The 27,607-nt window shown below is 39.2% G+C and overlaps 1 protein-coding gene across 1 annotated transcript; it reads right to left on the bottom strand.

The window, feature by feature from the left end:
* Positions 1-1,070: 1,070 nt before the first annotated feature.
* On the bottom strand, positions 1,071-27,471 carry LOC140935353 (uncharacterized). The gene is made up of 22 exons (XM_073384906.1): positions 27,333-27,471; positions 26,538-26,609; positions 25,876-25,999; positions 18,775-18,848; positions 17,864-17,985; positions 15,906-16,065; positions 14,456-14,622; positions 13,287-13,360; positions 12,382-12,504; positions 11,441-11,556; positions 10,590-10,735; positions 10,061-10,173; positions 9,485-9,597; positions 8,694-8,784; positions 7,990-8,117; positions 7,104-7,190; positions 6,524-6,632; positions 5,441-5,799; positions 4,450-5,007; positions 3,286-3,621; positions 2,551-2,842; positions 1,071-1,439 (listed from the first exon to the last, which is right to left on the bottom strand). The coding sequence occupies exons 1-22, from the start codon at positions 27,453-27,455 to the stop codon at positions 1,285-1,287; spliced, it is 3,642 nt and encodes a 1,213-aa protein (XP_073241007.1). The 5' UTR covers positions 27,456-27,471; the 3' UTR covers positions 1,071-1,284.
* Positions 27,472-27,607: the final 136 nt, after the last annotated feature.

The following is a 27,607-nucleotide window of genomic DNA, read 5'->3' on the forward strand; positions in this document are numbered from 1 at the left end:
CCATAACGGAGAATTTTTCAGGAAATTAATTCTAAGAGACTGTAGATAACTAAAGAAAAAGGAAATCAAGTTTCATGACGAACTCTTGAAGACATGGAGTCGACGCCACGAAGACAACAGACAATTACTCGAAGAACAATTTTCGAAGCGAAGAAGTGTTTCCAAGGCCACGAAATCTGAGTATCGGGTTTGTCCCCGATCTCACGCCGTAAGCTGCCCCCGCTCTGTTGTTGTCGGTCAATTATAGCCTTAGACTTTAAATTATTCATACTGAATATTCTCACACATATAACATACAACAGGTGGGACCGAGTAGGAAACGCATGAAGACAGGACGATTTACGCAGCTTTGTTCAAAACAACCCGGGCGTTTCCACAGGGCGCCCACACAATCTGTTCGTGTAACCGATGTAATTTTATGGTAAATGTACTGTATTTACCGTCTGCTCCCTGTGTAACGGTATATCGCTAAATATGTGTAGGCATCAAAGCTAACTAAACGTTGTGTTACCTTATCCTCGGTAAACTGTCGTTCTTTTGCCGTACAAATTGCATTTTGAGCGATTGTGAAGGAGTTTGAGTTCGCCGTTTGGTGTTCCTCTTAATAGAACTCAAACTCCCTCAACATGGCTCAAGATAATATTTCTGAGGCAAAAGGACGACAATTTACCGTAGGTAAGGTAACACAACATTTACTTAGCATTGATCCATGCACATATTTGGCGATGGTTTGCATCTGAAAGCATAAAATAAATTCGGATACTCACGTGTCCAGCCGTGTCCTAATTTTAGAGGAGGAGCAAGACCGGACCCAGGAGAACGCGGCGGAGTCAAGCCTACTACATTTTTCATGAATCAATAATATTACTTATTTATTGATATAAATAAATTAATACAACATAAAAGCTCGGAAGACTGATATTTTTGGAATGGTCCTTTGTAAAGATAAATATTTTTAAAATTATTTTTGCCCACCCAACTCTGACGTACAAAAAAAGGAGGTGCGACTTGAAGGGTCATTCATGAAAATTGTCAAACCGAGATAAAATAAACAAAAACAATTTGCACACTTGTAGCCTTGTTTAAAATTTATTTCAAAGTATAATTATCTTTCACATATATTAATGCAGTTCTGCACTGTTTCTCGAACATTTTATTTGCGCTTTTGAGGCAGTGTTAGTTAAAAACCACTGAACTGTGTCCTCACGACAACTATTCTGTTTGCAGGTTGTTTTGCGCTTTCTGTGTGTCACTCGATGGTGTGAAGAAGAGGGTACGCAGACGTCATCTAAAGACAGCCCCACAATGTTTCAGTACCGCATCATTTAGAAGTCTATTATTCGATTTGATTGACAGTTCTAACTCGTCACCATCAAAGCTGGCATGCAAGAGACATATCCCAGACTGCATCACTGTACCGGAGAGAATAACCTTCTTGCCTGAAAATATAAAAAGAACATTCGTTATAAACACCGAGTTTCATGGACCAAGACCCTAACATAGAAATAGTGTGGCGGTTAAAAAAAGCCTGTATTTTTACATCGCAGACATGGCAGCAGTAGAAGCTAAAAAAGAAGTCACTTAACATTGCATTTAGAAATTGTATGACATTTCTATAATACGTCCAATAACTTATAAATGTTCTGAGATCTTTCTGAGTCACCAATAAAGCGTATTCACTGAAGTGGGCAGCAGCTACGCAAATCTATTGGCACAAAAAAATGTTTTTTCATAAGCCTCAATTCCACAGCATTGGTTAAGAAAACCAACATGACCGCCGTTTCATTGTTTTGCGACAAGAATATGGCGAACGTAGCGTCATCAACGGGCACTGGATCCCTTTGTTACGCCACTATTTTAAGGGTGACAGGCTCTCTATTTGGGCGCGCGGACTTGCGGCTAAATTCCCCTTCCTTTCGAACGCCTGCCACGTGGATTAGGGCAAAGAGAAAGCCAGGGCTCAAATTGCGACTTACTGATGGGAGAAAAGTACTTTTCATAGCAGGTGCTTGATGGCGGGAGACGCACGTGAAGCGCTATACGAGAGCAGCCTGGGTAGAAGGCGCATGAGAAATTTAGGGCGCAATTAAAAACGGACCGCGAGGGATTGTTCTCCAACGAGTGCATCTTTTATCTCGCGATATAGAAGCTAAGACGAGAGTTCAATATAATATTTTTTTGTTACCCGGCTTATCTTGAATTCCACGTTCTTCTCTCTTGAATGCTTCTTCTTTGCGCTGGGCTAAATAACACCTGTTTTGTTGGTTCCTCCCCTTTTCACCATATTACACTCCCTGGGGCCCGTTTGCCGAAAGTCCCGAGAACCTTTCGGGCCCGATATCAAATATTCAAAACAAAATCTAAAGAATAAAAGCGAGGGCCCCTAAGCAACAGACCAGCCCATTTTGTCTTGCTGACTGGTAGTTTTATCAATATGTTATTTGCAAACAATGTACCAGAAACAGATTTCCAGGCCAAGTAATTCTTGGGAATTTTGATACACGCCCAGCGGGCGTATGAAGTCTGTTCTCCGGCTATTTTATTTTTTACCTATTATTTCCACCAAGTGAAGTTTCAAGGTGTGTTCAGCTTTCTCAGAGAGATCTTCGCAGTTCTTTAATGAGCTCGACACCTTTTGCTTCTTTTCAAACGAAGCGTTAGTCCATTTCTGGGCAAACTCCTCCGTAGTGATCACAAGTGGCCGGAGAATGTCGCTGACGCTCAAAGTGTGGTTAAAGTATAGATGCTTTAACGTCCTGTTGGGGTCTCTATATGAAATCTTGCCACCGAAGTTCATATGAAGCGCCGGAGACTTGTACCTTGAAACAACTTGATGACTCACCTAGCAGTAGGAAAATATGACACGCAGTGAGTGAGTGTGCGGTGCTCCAACAGGCCACCAAATCTATGGATGCGCTGCATTCATCGATGAATCATTTTCCAGCCTTTTAAGGGTTTCATATACACAAACTCATTGGACCATAAGAATTTCGGAAGAATGTGTGAAAGACCTTGAAAGGCCTGACAGCAAGGCCTTGTTTCCTTGCGTCGTGAATGCCCTTCACTGTAATAAGACTGTGAACAAGTTAGGTCCAATACAGTGGTGGGATTTATTACTGACTAAAGGAGAAAAAAATTAAGTAAAATAAGATACTTTTTGAGAGTATTAATTTCACCAATAATCTGGATCTTGTGACAATAAAGATGATATATAACACTGTCAAATATAAATTTTCAATGCTCATAACACAAAAAGGTAATCACGGGCTAAAGTTACGTTCTTACCCACTCAAGAGGGCCAATTTTTTCATCCTGAAGCTTGTTACTTGGAAAAGAATCAAACGAGCTAATCAGATTGGAGGGTGGCTCAAACACGCTAGTGACGTCATAGATTGGGGCATTCGCTTGATTTTGATTGGTTAGGAAAACAACGAGCACAAGTTCATTTGGTTTCCAGACTTTCTTAAGAGTAACTCGTAAGTTATTGTCACAAGAGAGTTCAACGGCTTCAGAAGAGTGCGGAAAATGGACCAAGTCTTCCGGTAATGAGATCGACGGGATGCCTTTAAGCTCTAGACATGGAAGCTGATCTGTATTCTCCTCGTCAAGCAAATGCGTTTTCTGTAAATAATTATGGGAGTACACCATGTGTTCAGTAAAAATACCAAGTAAATCGATACAAGAGTAATCTAGTATACAAATGACGACATGCAGGGCTCGAAAAATAAAGGACTCAAGCATGTCCTTTCAACAAGCAATTTTGACATTTTGTTACGCTGCGCCATTTGCGTGCTTGCTTTGCTTAATGATTAAGTAAATTAATGATTCGCCTGGACCCTTGCCTACTGGACAAGGGTCCAGAGCTTTAAAAGTTATGATGCATCAAGAATATCTACCGTGCGACCCGACGGTACTTTAAATGAGCCTTGGTCACATGTACCGTGCGCCATACGGGGGAATTTCGACGCCGGCGTATGGCCAAGCAATGGAGCGTCTACTAGATCAAATCATTTAAGGGAATGGGTAGGAAAGCTGCAGCAGACTGACAGCAGGCTTTTCCCAAGGAAGGCAATCCACGACAGTCTTGGATTCTGAATTTCACGTTGTTGATTCCGAATTCTAGGCACTGGATTCCGTTTGCGCTGTCAATAGAACTTGGATTCCGGATTCTAATTGTCAGCAGGAATCTGGATTCTTTGAGCTGAATTACGGATATCAAAGCCCAGGATTCCTGATTCCACGAGCAAAAGTTTCCCAAATTCCTTACATGGGGTGAATAGGCTTTGAATTCACAGAAACGTTGGGTGTAAAAAATATACAAAGAGAAAATATTTAAAGCTATTTAAAGTGACAAAGATTTGCATTAGTATGATGTAAAAAGAAAGAAAAATGGATCACAAGTTTTCCAAGCAAAAATATTTAAATCTGCGCGAAGCTAAGAAGTCTTACCTGTTCAGTAGTCGTATGACCAGTATCAGCGTGACTTGTACGTAATAACATGACAGAATCATCGTGACTTAAGGGTAAACATTTGCTACTATCCTCGTCACTTGTAGGAACAGTCACGCCAGGATCGTTACCAGTGACCCCGAACAAATGATCCTCGGTTTGGAAGGCTGGTTCTGGAATATCAAAGGAATGATTGTCATGCGGTGGCGCCACGTCTATAGATGATTGAATGGTGTAAGTTTTAGAACGTTCTGTTGCTTCTACGCTGTCGTTAACTTTAACACTGTCAAAGTCATACAAAAGCTCCACATTCGTGTTTTCTATTTCCCTCCTGAACGCAGGACGTTGCGATGAACGTAGTTCATTATCTACAACTGCTGATCCAGGATCAGGAACACCAATGTTTGTTTTTCTTGAATGTCTCAACCCTTTCCTTGTTGCCAACTGACCCCTGCCTGCAGATGAACGTGGTTTTTCTGCAACACCGCTGAAAAGCTGAGCGGCTAGTTGCTGTGTGTGAACCTCGTCTTCAAGCGACATAGCAGAACTAGTACTAGCCTAGCACAGAAAACAAAAGTCAAAATAACATGATTAATAGGGGAAAATAACTCGTGGTTGGTAGCTAGGTTATTTTTTCTTTAAGCTCATTGGGCTTATTAGTCGCTGTAGACCTTCTCAGGAGATTTGACCCTTTGTCTTGTTTGAAATCAAGGGTAAGAACGAGCATAAATATGTATAAATAAGAAAACGATAGACTCGTTGAGTACTGTCACGTGATCTAAATCGATGAGCTGAAAATTCAATGAAAGTGGCCCGGTTTATAGCCATCTAGCTCTCTGCATTTGCTGCTAAGCAATTTTCCAAATTATTAGCCCAAACCCCCCAGAAGCCTTGACGAGTAGCGAGGGATTTACAACATCACAATCTTCTCCACTATAAATGCCAAAATGATTGCTATATGTAAAGTAATCTAGTTTTGATCGTTCCTTACCTTGGCACTTGTTTTCACCACTACATTATCAGATTCAGTGCTTCGTGACGACGAATCCGATTTACTGTTAGAATCTACCGACTCAGACCGTACTTGATATTTTGCATATCCGCTAGGTCCCCACACGGCCTGACCTGAAAACAGTCTTTTACTAGACGCAGGTTCATCAATGGTTTTTTTCTTGTTTTTCTTGTTTCTCTTGCTGACTGTGGGTTCGCTATCACTAGTATTATCGACAGATCTGCTACTTTTCTTTTCCACTTCAGGCTTTATTTCTGGTTGTGGAGAAGGCTTACTGGTTTTTTTCAAAGGATTTTCGTATGGTCCAAAATTCAGAGCTGGATGGGAATCGGGAACTTCTGCAAAGAAGAAAACGATTACATGTATCACAAGAAGTAAAATGCTGAATCAGTCACTGAACCAACCGAAATTGAGGCAAAGAAAAGACACCACCTTCAATGGATCTAAGGTTATAACGATAATAACAATAATAAAGATAATATCATAGGTGACGAATTACTCCTTAATTTTGGCGCGAAACTTCTGCGTTTATTTGTAATTTCACAATTGCTATGGCAACCTTCCGTACGTCTCAGTGTCAAGATGGCGACGAAGTTTTAAAATGCCATGAATGAAGATGTCATGGCACAAAACGACGCTTTAGAAAACCTGAACACACAAGAGAACATCAAATAGGATTCTAACAGGTATTTTGCCGCAATAGTCTGAAACATTCTGAACTTTATAAGCCAAATTTAAGGTCTAAACATTTGTGAGAGTGGTGTTCTCGATCGATACGATCCAGGATAAACATGTCAAAAATCCAAGATTGCTAACGTAATTCGTCACCCATGATATTAATAGGTAATCAAATGGTATACTCGTGAAATTACGGAATAATTTCACTTGCGTTTTGTCCAAATCCTAATAATTTCCCGAGCCTTTAAACGCAAGTGAAATTATTCCCTAATTTCACTCGTCACCATTTGATTACACATCCCAATTTCTTTTTCCCCTCAACTATAATGCAAGCGGAAAAGATTTATTAATTTCAATATTACGTACCAAATAATACGTACTCACCTTTGGTCTTGTTTTCAATGCTTCGCTCACTCATTGGTTTATAAGGGGAACTTCCATTTGACAGCGCCTCTGCTACTAAGCCATCCAGAAAAGACAAAGATTCGTCCACCTTGAAGGAAAACATGATTCACGCACAGCAAACAGGTTATGTTAGAACACTAGACTTATCAACTCGACTCACACCCTACCCCACCTCAAAATAGTTGAACCTCCAACACACTATCCGTCGGGGCCACTTTTATTGTTTCAGCGGAAACAGTTACCAACATCATCTTCCTGCAATGTTCAGCTGTAATTTTGCGACCCTATTTTAGTCTAGGCACTAAAAGTACCTACAATATCCCAGTCTGATTATGTACCAAAAACTCCGTTCTTCATACCAATCAGCAATCCCCTGATTTCCACTCCGTACTGAAACTGCTTGAAAACACGCCCACCCATCTCAGCGGTGCAATAGTACATATCTTTACTCTATGGCTGCATCCGCAGGCATGCAAGATGAAGCAAATCCTGTATTTTGATTGGTGGCTACCCGAGCGGGCAAAATGAGCCTATCTTTCAATCATTTGACTGAACTAACCTCCAGATCTTCACAACAGCCATCTATAGGAAGAACACTTTGCCAAAGGAACGTGTTCTGAGAGAGTTCCTGGATTTCTGAACAACGCTGCAGATCGTTAAAGAAAGGGAACACCGTAAGAAAAGACATTATTCCACAGTTTCCACAGTTTAACTACATTGCAAAGGAACAATCGCTTCATGCTATTGGTACGTGGAATAGGGAGGTGATAAGAGACCTTGTATCATGAGACTTGTGGTATTTCAAAGATAACAGTTTCTCAGAGAGGTAATCCGGTGCACATCCATCCAAGATTTTTTTGAGCAGAAGTAGTCTTCTTTCAATGAAGATTTGATTAATGCATGGGTAGCCACCCAAGTTCCAGAAATAGCGGCAGGATTATAGCCTGAAACGGAGCATCCAGTATAATACGCGCACATCTTTTTTGAAATTTAGAAATCTCATCCAACAATCCTACATTACAACTTCCCCAAACGGAAACACAGTACTCAAGAATAGGCTTAATACTAGCATTAAATAAAATGATGCGTTGTTTAACTGGTAGGAATTTTTTAATGCGAGCCAGAAAAGCAACGCGCTTTAAGAGTTTTTTTTTTCCTGAGATTAGCTATGTGGGATGACCAAGATACGGAGGGGTCGATATCCAGTCCCACGAGACGTTCCTCTTGAGTTTGCTTCAGCTGCCTATCATCCAAACACAGCCTTTTTTGTGAAAAAGAAGTACAATGAAGCTTTCCGGAATGACTATTATTTGAGAATACGCAAAGAAACTCTAAGCCAAATCTCGTACCCATGGTCTTTTTGGTCCTAGAATCTAAAGGTCCCTTTTCCTGTTTAACAACAAACATAATACATTATAAAATATGCCCATTGTTCACTTTCTTACCTGTCTGAGCTCAACATCCACGCCACTCACGTGTTTTTCTAACACATCTCTCGTGCTCTCCAAGAGCTGCCCCATCTGAGAAGTCACTTTTCCAATAGCACTCACGACCCAGGGCTTGGTACTGGGATCTGTAAGTTGAAGCCACCTTACGGTTACAATCTTAAGAGAGGGGTAATGACAAGAGAGGATAAAAAAACAACAACAACAATGCAATACACGTGCAACGGAAGTGAGGACGTAACGGAGAATTTGCCCAGGTATGTGACAGAACTGAACGACTGTTCTTATTAATACACATCCTATGTACGTTTCTCTATTACACTGATGGGCATAAGCTACGTTTTGTAGCGTTGAGTCTCGGTAAACTAGGAATGCGAGACGAAACTGGAATACGACTGTGCTTCTTCAGTATGCGGTCTCGACTGCTACTTCTACTGATCAAACGCTCTTATCCGCCTCCATGTTCTCTGTTATTTATGCAACAAATAAATGCCGAAAATAGGCCACGTGCAGACATCTCCTATACCTTTGTTGCCCAAGGGGTAACAAAAAAAGGAGACGTCTGCACGCACGTAGGCTATGCTGAAAACGAAAACGGTGTAAGTCCGTGTGAATGGATCTACAACCGACGCCCGACTTCTTGAATTTTAGCGAGTCATATCAAGGATTCATTTGATTTGAAGCAAGTTCCTTTTTGATGTTACCTTCAAATTTCCTTTCCATTAAAGAAAACAATTCTTGAAGAATGACTTGAGGGTCCAGTTCCGAGAGTGTGTATGAATATTCACCTAGGACCTTTAAAAAAGAAAGCATAAATCGGTCTTTGAATTGAACGGCGAAGGAAATACTGTCATTACTTTGTCTTTTCATTACAAAGTATTCCTTCTGGAAACCAAAAGTTATTTATTACTATACTGGCAGCAGTGGTGGCATCCAATAACACATCAACCCGTCGGATCTTCGATTTTTTGCCTTAAAGTGACTATAATTACGTTCATTTGATCATACTATATGCAACAGTTTATTTTAATGAAGGAAACACGAGAAGAAGTGTGTTTTTTTTTTTCGCCCTAGACCAAAAACGAAGTACAAACTATACGTTTAAATAACCAACTTCGACGTATCTACATATCGAATAAAACACTCTCCTTTTGATGTCTATTTGATATGTATCCGAGTGATTGATTATTTTCAAGGCTGTGCTCTAAGAAAAATTGGAGGGAGCTGGGCAGTGATCTGAACTTGTGAAATCCAGGGTGCCCAGCATATAATTTCTATGAAAAAAAAAACAACTTGACAACAACAGCAACAACAAAACAAGATTCTCTAGTCGCCCAGGAGCAGAACGTACACGCAACGGGCCACCACGCACTGCATGAGCACAACCTTGATTTCTTTTTAAAATATTCAAAGTAAAATTTCGCCTTTGGGATTACTGTCAGTGGTTACTGTTGAACTTTGTAAAAAGCAATAAAGTAGTTCACTGAAAACTCACCCAGCAAATTACTCGAATTAGAATGTCTGGCAAAACAGGTTTTTCAAGTAGATCTATGTATGAATTAACAGCAAATCGACGTAGGTCGTTATCTGCATCTTCGTCCTCAGTTCCTGTTGATGAAAGAATGATTCAATGTAATGTAGCCTGTCCCAGGCTCCAAGATAGTAGGGAAAGCGGATCGAGAAAAGGTGAGCGAGACCCGCGTGGGGACTGGGGAGAGACCGGGAAGTGGAGCCTGAAGGCATTGTCTTTAATACCTCATTCCGGTGTACCAACTCCTGATATACACTACGATTGGTCAATTGTGACAGTTTACTTCACCAATTTTGTCCACAATGACTTAGCTTCGCGCGCGCAGATTCAAACAAACTTGGCCAGCGTGTGAAACTCCCCTACGTCGCACATTCACTTTGACACAAGAAAGAATTATTTCTCAGCATTCGGGCAGATCACTACTTCAAATGCAACACAACACATGGCATAGATAGCGGGGTTTTTATTCATGTAAATTAGTTGAATGGTGCGCTCATTTTGGAGGTGAAGCAAATCACTTAAGTCGTGACCACAACTAACCTTCAGCTAAAAGTCGCATCATGTTATGAGCCACAGCATCTCGTACAAGTGATCCACCCAGTTCAAACACCTCATTCATTGTCACAATGTACCACGAATTATCAGGAGCATATTTGACAGTAAGTTAAGGGTAATTATACCGTAAGATATTACTGATAGAACAATAATAGGCAGAATCATTGGCATTCAGTTTCACCAAGTCGGATTCAAAATCATTCTCGGGTACAGAAGCTGACGTTATGTCTGTCACGCAATCTCGACTCAAGAGTAACGTTTCCATCAAACACTTTTTGATAGTAAGGCGGGTAAACTTGAGCTGACCGGCCAATTACAAAGAAATCGGTTGTGTGACTGAGGAAACCGATCGAAGCATAAAACTCGAGTCAAAATTACACGATTTCTTCATGTACGACGCTCACTAGTATTTGAACAGTGAAAATGTAATAAGGAATCACGGGTGGCAGGGAACGTTTATGTGCAACTACCATCTTTTACAAACTGCAATATTTCTTCATGTTTTAAAAGATATCTCTCAGAAAGTTCCGTGATCCTGTCAACCAACTCTGTTTTAAAATGTACATCTGCATCCGTAGTTGACTTCAGATATGCCAACAACTTCTCACAAACTGTTTCCACGTTTGAGGCATTTGTTATGTGGCAAAGAAGGTCCAAAGTCTGCAAAGAGATTATAAAAAGGGTAAAAAAGGTGTATCAAGTACACTAAGTGCTCGCAAGTTATCGTTATCATTATCTTAGTATTAAAAATGTACTCGACATTTCTCTCTCGGATACCCGCGGTTTCCTGTCACTTCTCTTTTCTTCTTTTTTGGGCTGCGTAGCAGGCGCTTGGAAGTAGTGGGCGAAAGAGAGAACGGGCGCACGCGAGGGAGACACGCGAGGGGTACCTCTCCCCTCGTGTGTCTCCTTCTCGCGCGTAACCATGCTACACTTTTGACGTCATCGGTTAATTAATCGCAAAATTGTTCCAAATTTGGTCAACAGTAGCTGGTTATGGTGAATTATGCCTGTGCTTTTAGCCAATCAGAAACGGAGAAATATTTTGAATGGATAATAATAATAAATATTTTAAGAAAGCTACTATTTGTTTAAAATAAGAATGAGTGCTGCGCCTTAACAGATGGGGGGGGCTACACTCTTCCGGATTTCACGGCGCTGTCGCAGTTCGGTTTTGCAAATGTAAACCATAAACATCGGGAACATAGAATACAGAATATAGAAACACTGGGACAAAATTGAACGCAAGGTGACCAAAATACATAAACAACTCAGTTGAGAAATTAATTTTTTTGTATTTTTCACCTTCACCACAGTCTCTGTAGACACTAAACTCTTTATTCACAAAATAAATAGCCTACATACCTTTTTCCTGAGTGTCTCGTCAGGATCATTCAGACAGTCGATAATGACTCTTTGATACGCTGGTTCCAAAACAAATCCACTGCCCACTTGTAGCAAAGATGTCAGTGTCTTTATCCCTGTGTAAAGCGAACTCAGTTAACCCTTTAAACCCTAAGAGTGAGTGATCAGCATCAAATTTCTCTTTGTAATATCACTGCTTTGTAAAACAGAGTGGTAATGAGAATTACGGGCATGATCACACCAGGTGAATTGGCTTGATATTTTGTCAACTTCTCCCCACTACTTCTTTAGGAAATGGATAGGGGCAACAAATGAGAATTCAAATTTTGATCCTAGGGTTTAAAGGGTTAAACAACCTCATATTGTTTTAAAATTACAAAGACCACAGCCTAATTCACCGAAACGAGAGATCAAAGCAGTATACTGATTCAACTATCAAAATCGATCGAAACGAGTGGTTGGTTCCGAGACTGAAGGCAATACTAACTGAAGTATGGCCAGCCTGCAAATACAGCCGCCTCTTATCGCACCCTCCGTCTCTCGCAAAACCTCCCCTGTAATCGGTAGCCATGAAAGGCGGCTGTATTTAAAGTTTCGCCCAAAAGTCGTTTCGTCTACAAGTCGATTTGCCTACACTGAGGTCGATGCGCAATGTGATCTCAGTTGCTTCGCCTACACATTTCAGAATGTCAGCTTCACTTCACACACTTCACAGTACAATGTTTAGGCTGAGTGTAAACTTTAGTGTATAAGAAACACCTTAAATCATGTAGGCGAATCGACCTCAGTGTAGGCGAATCGACTTCTAGGCAGAACGACCGGTTACAAAGTATAGCCCGGTCCCTCGGTACCCATGAAACCAAAATGACTACCCATACCGGTAAGCGCTCGATCCTTTCGATATTACGACAAAATAGAGGACTGGAACAATCTAGACTTACCCATGTATCTGATGTCATTAGTTTTGGCCACAAGGAATACCCGTACACACTTTGCAGCTTTATCAATCAAACCTTTGTCAGGATATATACTGGTTATCGTCCTCAAGCATTCATAAGCCACAGCTACAGCAAATAGAGAGAACGCCAAGAAACATGGAAGTCTTAGCAAAAAAGTAGAATCACGATTTTTTTAAAAATTAAAATGTGCAGTTACAACTCACGTGCGTTAGATTTTTCTTTCCGTACAAGTCGTGCAACAACTCAAGAGAAGTTTTGGGTAGAAGTGTACCACTGAGGCCTTCAAACCCAGAAGAAACCTTACTTTAGAACCATGAAGTAATTTTTTAATGAAACATCAAGATTTTTTGGACAATAAAAAAAAATTGGAACCACAAAATGTAGACCAGCCACGCCCAACCTTTACATTCGTTGATTCGATAAAGTAATTTTTTAATGTAACATCAAGATTTTTTGGACAATAAAAAAAATTGGAACCACAAAATGTAGACCAGCCACCCCCAACCTTTACATTCTCTTCAAAGGGCTTCGGTCCAGAAAGATACCCTGGTCAAGACGCTACATAGTGAAAATGTATACCCTGTTTAAAGCACAAGACCCTGAAAACTATACCCCACCCAGGTTGACAAAGACATCGAGGTTTAACGAGGACAGTTTGGAGCATTGAAAATTTTAATTAATGACCTTAAACATTGGGTTGCAACTAATTAACAATTAAACTACAGAGGATTAAAGTTTTTTCAACTCAAAGATAGCATGCAATCTATGCACTTAGGACAAAGCTATATTTTTAGTTGAGAGTCAGTAGTTGTCCACAATGTTGTAAACTCCGATGACATTCCAATCACAGTAAAGAGGTCGTTAAACTTGAGATGGGGAAAACTTACCATAACTGATAGGAGAGCTGGTGTTTAGATTTGACAAAGTCTTTCCTAGTATCGCATACATTTGCTTGCTAGCTCTGCAAAATATTATAATTAAGGTCACGAGAAAGATTCGAATCCTTTGCTGTATAATGATCACTCTGTACTCTCGAGCTGCAAACAGGTAGTCTTTACATTTTATCCGCGCGCTCCACTATCGAACGCGCTAATGGAACAGGCTACTTTATTGCTATGGCTAGCTACGCGAGCGGGCAAGATGAGGCGAAGCCTGTGTTCTAATTGATAACCCGAGCGAGCGAGAAAATAAATAGAACAAATCCTTTTTCACTAAGCTTCTTTGGTCGCTGCGCACATTTCACCTTTCATGATTTATGCAATTTTTTTATTCCCTTTTCCTTCCTGCTCTTGTAACATACTGTAATGTGTGGAACATCTTGTAACAGTGCAAAAAAATATATATACAATCTGGAATCTTAATCTGAATCTTGTTCGGTTGAATATTGACCTTGTTGTTCTTTTTTGTTTTGTTTGTTGTTGCTGATGCTGTTATTACTTTGATTTTGTTGTTGCTGTTTTAAGCGTTTTTTATGGACCTTGAAGACAAACGCAAAAAGGCCCTTCGGCCAATATCCAGCCTCCTTGGCCTCACGCTTGCTCAATTATAGCGCGTTTTTATTCGCCAATTGTCCATGGGGGACACAGTTGTTACCACTGGAGAAGTTCTACAGGCGCCCCAAGCTCACGTTACGATAGTGGAATGTAATTCACTTTCTGGGACTAGTTGGTATCGCGTGACAGTCCATCGTTTGAGATGTTGTATGAGAAACAAAATACATACACTCCATTCATAAGACGAATAAAAGTGGAGTTACAGGGGTCACACATTAAAGCCAAAAAGTCAATTAAATCAATAAATTAACAACAGAACACACCAGAAAACATCACAGGTAAGTCTTCTTTGTTCAATTTTAAAAAAATGTTAAATTTATCGATATTTAGCGCTCGCAGATCTCAGTATTTTATTTCTCATACATTTGAACGTCTCAAAGATAGCCTGTAGCGCGATACCGACTCGCTCGTGACACAGAAAGCGAATTCCATTCTATCTCGTAACATGAGCTTGGGATGCCTGTGGTTCTACAAAGACCACTGACCACTTCTTGTTGACTCACTTTTCATTATCTGCCCCTAACAATCCCAGTATCTTTAAAATTTTAATCTGTATCCAAGGTGCTGCCACTCCATGATAGTCATAGTCAGTTGCCACTTTGCCCTCTAAGATTATCTTTTGAAGACTTACAAAAGATGAGGCCAAGGACTTGAATTTAGTTGGATTTTCCTGTCAATACAAAACAACACGAACACCGGCAAGCACTACACATATACATATCCACCTCCAATTTACATTATTTCCTAAAGTATGACTGCTTTATTCCATGAGTTCCAAACTGACATTATGGGCATTATAGGGTGTATTTTACTGTGCAATAACTGTGGCAAAAGTTGCCCCGGACAATAAAATCCCACCCAATCCAACAGGATGATACCTGTAGTGAGACTGATTCATTGATCCCATTGAAGAAAAGTTGAAATTTGTCTGTATTTTAAGTTCACAAAACACAACATTTTGAAATAACTATCCCCCATATAACGTCTTGTAAAGCACTGAGATTCTTAAACATGATCATTGCTAATATGACAATACCGAAATACCATTTCACGGTTATTTTTCAACTTTTGACAAGGATCGGTTAACAAAAAATCCGTGACCACAGCTAAAAGGTGCGTATAAAAATGGGAAAATCGCCAAGTTTGGTATTGATATATTAAAAACTAACGAAGATACAGCTTCACAATGTCACGAACTGAAGGGAGGGCTCAAATTTGGACCCCACAATACGTTTTTAAAATTTTGCAACTTTCTTATATTATTTATTCTTAACCTTCACAGTGCGACTACTGTAACCGGGGCCGCAGACAAAGTTGACCAATCGTATTACAGAAAAGTAACAATACATTCCGAGAAGTTGGTTGAGGGCCAATCAGCTGCTCGTAAAAAAACAATGAGTTACTCGAAGCACAAAATTTAAATATCGATAGGAAACGTTTTTCAAGAAAGCAGAATGTTTTACCAGACAATGTTTTTCTATTCGAAACATTACATACAACACAAGCTTGTATTTTTTCATCTAACAGCAGTTTCTCTGCTACATTGCCGCGCTTTGCAATAACATGCTACCTCAAGCCAAAAATATAACGAACGTCTACGTCTTTCGCCTCAGTCTTTCATTAACTCTAACAGACCTCTCAGGAAACACAGACTTTCTTTAGCGGGTTCAAAAGATCGCGTCTGTAGGTTGTAATTGGCTGATTTCAATCCATGTTGTTGGTTTCGTTTCGTCGTAATTATGATTGACAACTAATTTTCTCGGAATGTATTGTTATTTTCCCGTAATCCGATTGGTCAACTTTGTCTAGGTCTGTAATGGCATAGAATATTTTGCGAGAGGAAAAAATATTAGCCTTTCTCTTGATGCAGCATTCGCCTGTACAGCTGTATCTGTGTTTTGAAGTGGGCTAAATAAAATTAGAGCAATCCATGTTGCCAGGAGTTCTTTTTACCTTTATCAGTTCAAAGAATAAGTGCAGAGATGCTGTCATTACACCAGGGTCTTTATCGCGAGCTGCCTTTGTTACATGGTTTACCACATCAGGAATAGCTGATGGATTCTTCATATAAAAACTATGTAGTGCCATAACTGCCTTCTTACGCACAATATCCCTGAGAAAAACACACCACGTTGACAAACGTATCGCCATGTACAACTACATACCGTACATAAAAGTACTTGAACAAAACACACCATGTTGACAAACGTATCGCCATGTACAACTACATACCGTACATAAAAGTACTTGAACAAAACACACCATGTTGACAAACGTATCGCCATGTACAACTACATACCATACGTAAAAGTACTTGAACAAAACACACCATGTTGACAAACGTATCGCCATGTACAACTACATACCATACGTAAAAGTACTTGAACAAAACAGGAAGGTAAAAATGATATAAGTTAAAATTTGTGTTGTCATTTAATAATACATACTAGCAATAATCAAAGGTTACGGAGTGCGGACGAAAACGATCGGTAACCTGCGATCAGGCTTCTTTTTTTACGCTTCCATCGCTGCGCTTTGCGTAAGTTTCACGTGACAGATAGTCAACACGCGTGATCAGATTACGAGTGATAGGATGTCCAAAGGCGCGTGATCAAATTGCGTTCTTCGCATTCCATTCATTCTTAGTGGAAGTCCAAACGAACGCTGGCTACATACATGCGACGCATGCGTAATAACAACCTGGAGATTAGGACTGCGGGCTCCTCTTGTCGCCCGCAATGAATAATAAAAAAAAACAGATGAATTAATTTTAAGAAAAACGTTAATCTAAACATCACAAAATTTTCACCAGCTACATGTGTTCCGGCAGCCATAGATGCGCATGAACAGTTGTGACACGTAGATATATATTTTTTAGCAACTACTATAATTTGCGGTCTGTCCACTTTGAATACACATAGTTACTATATGTACCTAGAGAAGCAGACTGCATGAACCTAGCATGTGCTCTTGCACTCCATGAGTCTCTAAATACAACTGTGTCACTTTAAAGATTTCAAGTTGCCAGGTAAATACAACAAGTAGGCGGGAAATAAAAAAGACAGGGACTTCTTTTGTTTTTTTTGTTTTTGTTTTTTTCTGTTTTTCGAAGAAAGTAGCCGCGGGGCCACGTTCATAGTTGCCGGGGAAAATCCCCGGCCCCCGCCTCTTATTAGAGAGGTTAAGCATCACGTTTACGTCAATTGTGCCACGTGACCAAGTTTCCCCATTACATGTACTCGTCGTTTACTGTTCATTAATTCTACACTTAAATTAGTAGTTTCACGCAATTTTGTCAACAAGAATTGTTTTGAGCTGTTTTTATCAGCTCATTTTCTATTTTGAGAAAATCTCAACTTGAATCTGACGTTTGCTGTATATGAGAAGCTTAACCTGTCTAATGACCGCCCTGCCATATCTCACTGGATAGTGCACAAGCTCAAAATGAGGTTCCAAGGTCATTTAAATCCCGCCTAAAGAGCTCATGGCTGAGGACATGCTGATTTTCGTATCTTTCGCGGGAGCTTACCAATCACATGATACATGTGTAATTAGCCTTTGTAGCCAGCAGGATTTAGCGGGCAAGTGCTGTTTTTTTTGGCAGTGGAGCAGCAACAATCCCTAGTAGCTCCACTGCCAAGAAAATACTACAGGTCATCATAACCCTGTCAGCTACACAGACTACATGATAATGACAGCTCACTGTATCATCATTATTTCTATTTTACCAACGCCAAGTCGACTTTAATTATGTTTAAGATTATTTTAATTGGACTAATAATCAATTAATGATTGCTTGCTTAACAACTGACTGATTGATGGACTGGTCGATTGATTTTCATTCACTCTTTCATTCAGTTATTGACAGAACGCAGCAAAATATTAGTAAAAAGAAGTTATGTCTGACCAACCTTTTAGACTGAAGTAATTCTAAAACTTTTGGTAGTATTGCAGGCATCATTTCCTTATTGATCAACTTGCAAACAACAGTCAGAGCAAAGCAAACCTCTAAGACATTAGTACTGCAAAGATCCTGGTAAAAAAACAGAAAATTAATATTACTAACTAGCTTTACTATGATAAATAATTATCACTTGACACCAGGGCAGCAGGCTAAGCCGTAGTAAATATTTGGTTTCTGTTTCTGTCCTTTTATACTTAGCAAAATAAGCAGAGATTAATTTTAGAAGATTATTATTAATTCAAGCTATCCTTCAAAAGCATTTTTTGGTAACCTATTAGACAAACTGTTAAAACCTGGTTTGTTTGTGTCTTTCTTTTAAACCAGTTACATGTAGATTATTCGTTAAAAAAAAAAACATTTCTTTTGGTGCTGAGAATTTATGATAAAGCGCCATCATGCTCTTTTCTCAGTCTGAATAATGGAAATATAGAAACAATGAAATAACTGGCCCTACAGTTGTAAGTAGACTGTTCACATTGCCCTAGATTTCTCGGTAAGAATGTCGAGATCAGGTGTTGACCCCTGTGGGCAGCCATGTTGGTTTCAAATGTACAGGGTCTAGCCTGGGATGTGTATGAGGGAGCAGGAAGTAGTTTGGGAGAAGGTGAGAAAAAAAGAGACTTTTCTCTTTTCAGGTGAAAGTGAAGAAGAGCTCCCCTAAAAACTTGTCCGCCAACTATTGTACATGTACATGTACTGTTATTACAAGAAAGGCAACGTTTATCTCAAAGTTCACTTCTTTGAGGTCTTTTCCAGCATGCACCCTTTTGCTTTTAATTTTTTTTTCAGGCTGATTGAAGTATTCAACCCAGACACAAAACACAACATTGAACATGTCAGATTTAAAATGACACAAACCTTTTGAAGGGTGTTAACCAGCAACACAATAAGTTCATGATCCTCACTCAGAAATAGTGATGATACCAAATAACCTGAAAAAAAGTAAAAGAAACTGATAAGAGAGAATACGTCATGTATGTGACTTTTTCCACAATGCTTTGCACATGAAATATTACATGCAGCTCTTTGCATGTACTGATCAGTGCTAAGTATGATCAGTTCTGTGTAATTGATCATTATGATCTAGACAAAACAAAATATGTACAACTATAATTATCTAAATGCACAGTCAAACCTTTAAAAATAATAATAATAATAATAATAATATTTATTGCTTTTATTGTGCATTTTAACATTAAAAGATACGATCATGATTTATGTGTGAAACCTCTTTTAACCCTTTAAGAGCGGATGTCAGTAAATATCGACCAGAGGTCTACAAAAGTGAAAAATCGAAAATTCTCAAAAAAATTCACAAAGTAGCACTAGGTAAGGTATTAACATAAATTTTATTTTATTTCGATCCGATAATTATTTTCCACGTCACGTACGGGGGGGTTATTGGTTTCGCGGCTCTCGCACCGGGTTTTCCAGGCCCGAGACCATGTGTCGCAAAAAAATCGTTTTAAAATTCAAATCCATTGTATGCGGACAACAAATAACTTATTCAGAAGAGTACTTAATTGCACACATTCTAAGTGGTGATTTACTCAGTTTGAACGAAAGTGTAATATTTTGGAGATTTTTCATTATTTTCAATATTTTTAACGTTTTCGTTCAATGAAAAAATGGCAAATTTCAAAGCCCAAAATCGTCGACTGGTACCTCGATTTCAGTAACGAGTCTTATACCACGTTAAAGAGCGTTATCTCTTCTTTCAAAATCTGTTTTCAAAACTACGGGCAACTTAAAAGAAAATGTTTGAGGCCAAAAAATACAAGTAGTACTTTTCTGAAATTTGAGCTTTCCAGACGCGGCGGGCCGATGCTAAAAATTTGGAAAAATACACTAAGAAATCAGTTTGAGCAATAGTGGTTTCATGTTATCAGCTTTCAGAAACCAAGACGTGTTTATACAGCGATCTGATATAAATTAATGCCGTTTGCTATCAAGAAAGGCAGATTTAAGCTGTCAACTCCTGCAAAGTGCACCAGTCACGTGAAGTTGTCAAAGGGAGGGCAAAGCACTAATATTAAAAAGTCTTAAAATTCAAAATGTTTTACGCCCATGAAATCAGATTTTAGCGCAAAACAATGTTGTGAATGTCTGTTATTCGTACCTTAGCATGGTGTTTCCATATATTGGAAATGTCAAGTATCCTCACTGGAGAACATACCAAACAACAACGTTTCAAATCCAAGCGCCAAAAGATCGTAAACGGCAAAGATTGTGTTACATTTCACAGAACGACCGCTTACCACTGTTGTCACTCCTTTTTTCGCTGGAAGCTACGAGGAGTTTTCATTCCGTCATGAGTGATTCTTGATCAGCGTTTCCTTGAAAGTACGACCCCCGGACAGGTGATAACTGAGGACGTTTCGTCAAGACTCCTGTTGTTCAGTTTCAGGCTTTAGCAGGTGCGTAGTCAGGATTTTTCCGGAGGTACGCCCAACTTTTTCTACATCTTCTTCCCCCCTCCCCCCCCCCCCCACCCCAAATCTCAACATTTTTTTAAGGTGCCTTTATTAAAGGTGGGGTTAACGGTTGTAAGCAAAAGCATTTTTGCTGTTTATGAAATGACACAACCTCTAAAATTCTTTAATTCTGTCGGCTTGTTATGTTCATTGACGTCAACCGTTTATCATTAATTCAGCTATTAAAAACCAAGCTTGTAGTACCTCCGACTTTAGTTTACAAATGACTCTTTTTACCCCTTTTTGTCACATTATTTTTGACCGACAAAAGCACCACACATTGACGTAATTGTGCCCTACTTCGTCTACTGCGAAGACAGGTCGTGGAGAAAACAACGCGTTCACACTTTACATCATCAAGCTTGCTATATAAACAAATCATCCAAGATTCGGTTCTCCAATTAATGTCGTCGCTTCTCTGGAAACCGATTTTTTTTAGTTATGTTTATTTCATTCTATTTTTTTCCTCACCGTTTTCGGGTACGCACGTGCAAACCGTGCGTACAAGTAGCTACGCCCCTGTGTAGTGTCCTTAGCCCTGAGCGTTCCTCTCTTGCGGTTTTCGCGGGAGTTCAGGATGTGGTCCACCCAGTATTTCACGTCTCTTTTAAATGAGAGGCAGCACTTCTTGTTTACCGTTTCGTTATCAGAAAGCGCTTAGCCTTTCATTTAATTTTGATCAAATTTTTATCATTTAGTTACTCAGTATACGTTCGATCCTGTCCTTGTAAACTTATACTTTTATACTTTAAGGGAGCTTAATACCTATATTAATTTTTTCTTCGTTTAGTGTCGTCCAAAAAACCCAGTTTTTTGGCATTTTTTAAAAAAGCAAGAAAAAGAAACGACAAGGTTTATTTTTTTTGGACTTAGATTAATTCTTTTAATCTAAAAAATTAGCATTATAACATCATTTCGAGACATACAACGTTCGGTGGTGTATCCTCTTTGCTTTTTACCCTTTTTGGGCCTTTTTTTTATGAAATTGACCATCAAATTTTCCGCCATATTGAGTTTGTGTCGATTTGGTGACCATGTCTTGTTGTTTTCAGTCTCCACGGCAATGATGCTGGTGTTTCAGGCCTCCCTTTCTCAGATTTCTTGTGATTTTTTTTTTTCACTCCACCGACCGACCCGCCCAAAACCAGGAAAACTATTCGACGCTAAACGAACGAAAAGGGGATGACCTAAGCCTTATGGTTTCTTTTTGGGCTTCCTCACCACATTGCTTCTGCGTGTTTCTGTATACTCGCTTTAGCTTTGTTTTGTTCTTTTTTGTCGGTAAAATAAACTGAAACTGTACAAAGACCCTCAATATTCCCTTTGGAGGTTCTCGAACGCGCATAAAAAAAATGAAAAACGCGATGATTTATTGACCGCAAGGGTAATGGGGTGGGGTTAGGGCTCGTTACTGCACTCCGGTTCACTCGTACGCTGTCAAATGGTCCCGAAATACAAAATGAAAAATGACTGTGGACAGACTATTCACGTCTAGACATCAAGCATCTTTTAAGATGGGACTTATCGCCTCTCCCTGTTCATGGAGTTGATTCAAGGTGTTGACGTTAATTTCGTGATGCCCTGCATGTTGCCAGGACATGTTTCAAAAGGGCCTTTCCAAAGGTACGGAGTCCGCCGTCACCTTGTCAACCGTGCGAGAAATGTTGTACTTCACAAAAACAAAGAGAAGTTATTTTCGATTTGCCCCGCCCCCTACCCCCTAAAGTCCCCGACAGGACCGCTTCAAAGTACTTCCCATGTGGTTGCGCGGGGATAGTAACAGGTCTACCTAATTGCACCGTGCGTCAATGACAGTTTAGCTCAATCAGAAGCCTCTTTTCCCTGGCTAGTTCAAGGTGTGTACACCTCCTTTAGGCTGTTGTTTTCGGTTCTTACTGAAATTTTTGATCTTGAGGAAATTCACAACGACAGGAGTAGGTTATGGGCTTTTTTCCTAGCCCTAATCCTACATCACGGGAAATCCCTCAGGTTAGGCAAGAATTCGATAGTCCTTCCATAATCATCCATTTTTTCGCCGCGTGAATTGGGTATTTTTAGCTTATTTCGAGGAAATACTTTTTGCTTCAAATCCAGGGTGGGCTTTTAAACACATTTTTTAAGCCAAATGGTTTTTGCGAGAATATGCTTACCCGAACTTTTCGCATAAAAAACGACAAATACCCGAAAAAAGCTCATGTTGTTGGTGGTGGTGGCATATTTCCGATAAATTCAGTTCAATGTCTCGTGAAGAAGAGTTCAGATCCGTGCCGCGCGCCGCTCGAGGAAAGCGTTCCGTCGAAATGCGAGCCCAAAAACAGGTGGTAAGCGGTCAATCTGTGAAAAGTAACGCAATCTCCGTCGTTTGAGAGCTGCCGAAGATGCTCTTGCCGATGCTGTCCTTGATGTTTTTTATTTCCAGTATCTAGGAAACCCATGCTAAGGTATGAAACATACACTTGTAAGCAATGTTCTGTCCGCTAAAGTCTAATTCCTGGACGCAGAAACGTTGTGCTTTTTGAAGTTTATTATTGTGCTTTGCCCTTTGACAACCTTACGTCACTCGTGCGTTTGGTAGCAGAAGATGGCTAAACTCTGCTTTTCTTGTTGGAAAACGGCTTTAAATTTTATCAGATCGCTGTATAAACACGTGTTAGTTTCTGATAGCTGATAACATTAAATCACTGTTGCTCAAACTGATTTCTTATTGCATTTTTCTGAGTTTTTAGCATCGACCCGATGAGTCTGGAAAGCTCAAATTTCAGAAAAGTACTACTAGTATTTTTGGGCCTCAAACATTTTCTTTTAAGTTGCCCGTAGTTTTGAAAACAGATTTTGAAAGAAGAGATAACGCTCTTTAACGTGGTATAAGACTCGTTACTGAAATCGAGGTACCAGTCGACGATTTTGGGCTTTGAAATTTGCCATTTTTTCATTGAACGAAAACGTTAAAAATATTGAAAATAATGAAAAATCTCCAAAATATTACACTTTCGTTCAAACTGAGTAAATCACCACTTAGAATGTGTGCAATTAAGTACTCTTCTGAATAAGTTATTTGTTGTCCGCATACAATGGATTTGAATTTTAAAACGATTTTTTTGCGACACATGGTCTCGGGCCTGGAAAACCCGGTCCGAGAGCCGCGAAACCAATAACCCTCCCGTACGTGGAAAATAATTATCGGATCGAAGTAAAAATTACATTTATGTTAATAGCTTACCTAGTGCTACTTTGTGAATTTTTTTGAGAATTTTCGATTTTTCACTTTTGTAGACCTCTGGTTGATATTTACTGACATCGGCTCTTAAGTCCCAATATCAACATCCAAATTCTCCAAACTGATCTCCATATATTTCCTTTAAGAGTCAGTTGAGAGAATTTAATAACAGATCAAGGTATTTTCTCTTTGGTGATAATTTGTTAATTCTCATAATTATCTCTTGACCATTACTGGATTTTGTTAGGAGAAAATTGATGTTGGTCACTATCGAGACTTAAAGGGTTAAGTGAACAACTCCCATGACCAAATAGTCAAGACAAAATACTAAGGAAATATTTCCTTTTCCACGCTCTGTAGTTGGAACCTCTCATAACCTCTCATAGCTAGCAACCAACCTCAATCTATTTTTCAATAAACCTCTTATAAGCAACCACTTGACATAATTATGCTTTGATGTCTAAGTATGTTCATTGTCTGAACTATGCTATACTCACTCAAAGTACCGGTACACTCACTGTATTGAGGGACCTTTAGTTACAACAGCAGATTCGCCAAGTCTCACGACTTTGTCATACATGTATGAGTCTCACAATTTCACAACCTACATGTATCTCACCCTCTCATGAGTGGACAACTGATTTCTCAAGCTTTTTCAAAAGCCACACTGCAAATATTTTTGGACCATTTCTAGAATTCATTTAAACTTAAGATAGCAAGCAAACTCTATCTAAAGAAAATGCCTAACAGGAGCATTTGATTAGAAAATGTGTGAATTGCCAACTCAGTACACTATCTTCATCATTTTTACTAATCCTGATGGATATGGGACTTCCACTTAATTCTCTTTGAATACATTTCTGTAGTAAACATGCTGATGTTTCAAACCTGTTCTCAGTGTAGAAACCCTGTGTTTTTAAACAACTGGCTGTCCAGTAAGCAACCATAAGCCTGTGACCTTTCGGGAGCTGGTCGCTTACAGGAGTTTGATTATGACAGTACATCATACCACACAGTGAGCACTACAAATAATTAATTGAAATAAGGCCAACTCTCTCACAGCAACCACATCTTGCCTCATAAGCAACCACTCTGAAAATAAGTCCGTTGATTTTGTCAGTAAAACACTTTTTCAGAAACTCTCTCATAAGTGACCACTAACAAAATTTGTAAATGACCACAACCCCTTTCTGAACCAGAAATTTGACATACAGTGGAACCTCGATAACTCAAATTAAATTTCCTTTCCCTTTATCAAAATTTCACTGAAATTTACCTGCCAATAACTCAGATTCCCCACTAACACAAACTGCTTTTCATTTCCCTCCAGAGGTTCCAGTTACTAGGATTCTACTCTATTGTCTTGTTTTCTGTTTCCCACTGACCACCCGGATGATCACGTATAATAATATTGCAACAAAGCCCTTGAATGTCACAAAATTTCTGTTTTTGATAGCGCTGACCAAGCATGCCAACAGATTAGAACAGCTGACTTACACAAACAATGGCTGTAATAATATCTATGGGTAAAAAAGTGGATTGTTTCAACAGTTCCAAGCACTATTCGATGTATATAAGATTTAATTGCCAGTTGTCTTTTTGCCTAAGTTTTAGCTTTTAAGGTTAATTTATGAAATTACATGTTTGTATGTTAATCGGTTCAGTTTGAGCACGTATTTTCTTGATTTTTCCTGTAGATGACCACCTCCCATAAGCGACCACTTTGTGGTGCACCAAGGGTGGTCGCATACAAGAAAGTTGACTGTACTTTCAAATCACTTAAGAATTGCATCAACTTAAGTACATAAGACTTGCCATGTTATGACTTCTCAAGCTGACAACTTTTCTCACTCTTTCTCAAAACGTCATTCTCCAAAAACTTTTAGACTTGCATATGTAAGGTTAATTCACTTTCAAGTAAGATAGTAAAGTTATGCAATCTACATGCATCTACATGTGAAGAAATTAATGCCTGACACATTCTAAATGAGCAGACCCACCATTAAAACAAAAACCTAAATCTCTCATTTTGAGATAGCCACCAACAAAGTAATGATGCGGATGTCAGCAGCAACAAAGAAAATTGATTGTGATTCTTACTGCCCCAGCTTTAAAATGATATGTGACCTCTGGAGATCTAATACCTAAACTCCCATGACTTTTTCCTAGTCCTCACAGCTTCTCAAAGCTATTTGGTTTGCCTCTTGGGGGTTGGCAAATCATACGTTTGAATCTTTGGTGTGATTTTTATGAGACTGATGAACTCACCAACTCGCTTGTCCAGGTTATTTGGTTGCTGTGCAAATTTGACAGCTTCGGCATAACAATCTGATGCACTATGGCCCAACATCTCACAATAAATTAAACGCACTAAATATTCCCTCATCTGTTTCTAAAAACATAACAAAACATCAATGGTATTAATTACAAAATACATTTAGCATTATTATGAAGAAATTTCTTTATGTTAACAACCATAAATTATTATTTCCAACAACCTCATGTTTTTTAAATAACTTTTCACTGTCAGTTCATTTAATTACGGGGTTAAATCTTGTCATGTCTTTATCTCCAGGTTGTTATTACACATGAGTGCAATGTATGAAGCCAGCATTCCAATTTCGTTTTGACTTAAGTGGAGAATAAGTGGAACATATACACGTAGAACACAATCTGATCATGTGCATTTGGATCTTCTTTCACTCATAATGTGATCTAAAACACATACACGTATTGATCTTCTACCACTTGACATTTCCTAACCCTCACCACTAAACTTTAGCGGCATAGTCCATTTTAAGGTAGTCCTTGGGGGTAGTCCATGGACTGGGGGTCAGTGTTTTGTCCACCACCTTTTGTTTGTTTCTATGAATAGGTAGATAATGTTCAGCATTGTGTTGTTTTTGTAATTTTAAAGAAATGCCTCTTACCGGAGATGTGTCACGTTGGGTCATCTTATCTTTTAACAAACTCAGTTCCCTTTTGGCAATTCTGTCCTCTTCCTTAAATAAAAAAAGACAACATGAAATGGACTATTAGTTTTCTTTTCCCACTCAATGAATCTGATTCAGTAGTCTTAATTACGACCAGAAACCGTAATATTATTATGTACATAATAATGCCTTGGAAAATTTGGGGAGAATTTTGCAGGCTAAAATTCATCAACTTCAGATTTTAGAATCTGCCAAAGACAAAAAAATTTAGTTTTTCACCCCCAGGCCCCAGGTAGGTAGGTCAAAAGGTAGGTAGTGCTATCCAGTGACACCGCAATTGTTTCCCAAAATACTTGTCTGCTGGATAAGTATTTATCCAGTTGAAAGCGCTATCCAACGTTTGAACAACCGGGGCCAGCAGTTTAATTAAACATATCATAGAACCCTTATAATTCACGCTCTACCAAACGAAATCGTACAGTACAGTGTATTGTCGATGTAAATGCGAAGGACATTAACTATTTTGTCGCTCCAATACCAAGATTGGGTTACCTGTGCTTCCTAAACAGCTGACACTTTTTCAATATCACATAGTTTGCTTTTAACTTACGTAAATGAGATTTTCACCAAACTCTACGGCTTTTAAAGCAAAAATAAGGAGATTTAGATTACAACAATGCACATGAGTGGTGCGTCAACCTTTCTCTCCGATCGGAGTTTGCTAGCTGTTAAAAGAGAAACCTCAGTTCTGTGTTAACTGTAGATCAGAAGACATAAATTGTAGTAACTTACATGCTTAGATTTAGCTTCACCGATGGCTCTCACTAAACTCTGAAACCCTCGTGAGCTACACGAGGCTGGTCCGTAGTATCCTGTCATAAAACTGGTTAAAGTCGCCGAGGCTTTAGAAGCCATTTCTGCGTGTTGTCATCTATCCGCCATTTTGTTTTTTATACTATGCCAGGATCTACCACTGACAAGTATACTGTGGGCGCTTTCCATTCAATAAAAATTTTCGGCTACCTCCAGGAGCGAATAGCCTCGCAGGTTAGGGAGCGAATTGAACA

The sequence above is a fragment of the Porites lutea genome, chromosome 4, assembly GCF_958299795.1.
Source record: "Porites lutea chromosome 4, jaPorLute2.1, whole genome shotgun sequence".
NCBI lineage: Eukaryota > Metazoa > Cnidaria > Anthozoa > Scleractinia > Poritidae > Porites > Porites lutea.

Coding starts and splice junctions, on each gene's coding strand:
- LOC140935353 (XM_073384906.1), bottom strand. CDS start 27,455: ATGGCTTCTAAAGCCTCGGCGACTTTAACCAGTTTTATGACAGGATAC. Junction 5,008..5,440: donor TGGTGAAAACAAGTGCCAAG/GTAAGGAACGAT, acceptor TTTCTGTGCTAG/GCTAGTACTAGTTCTGCTAT. Junction 2,843..3,285: donor AAATTGGCCCTCTTGAGTGG/GTAAGAACGTAA, acceptor TCCTACTGCTAG/GTGAGTCATCAAGTTGTTTC.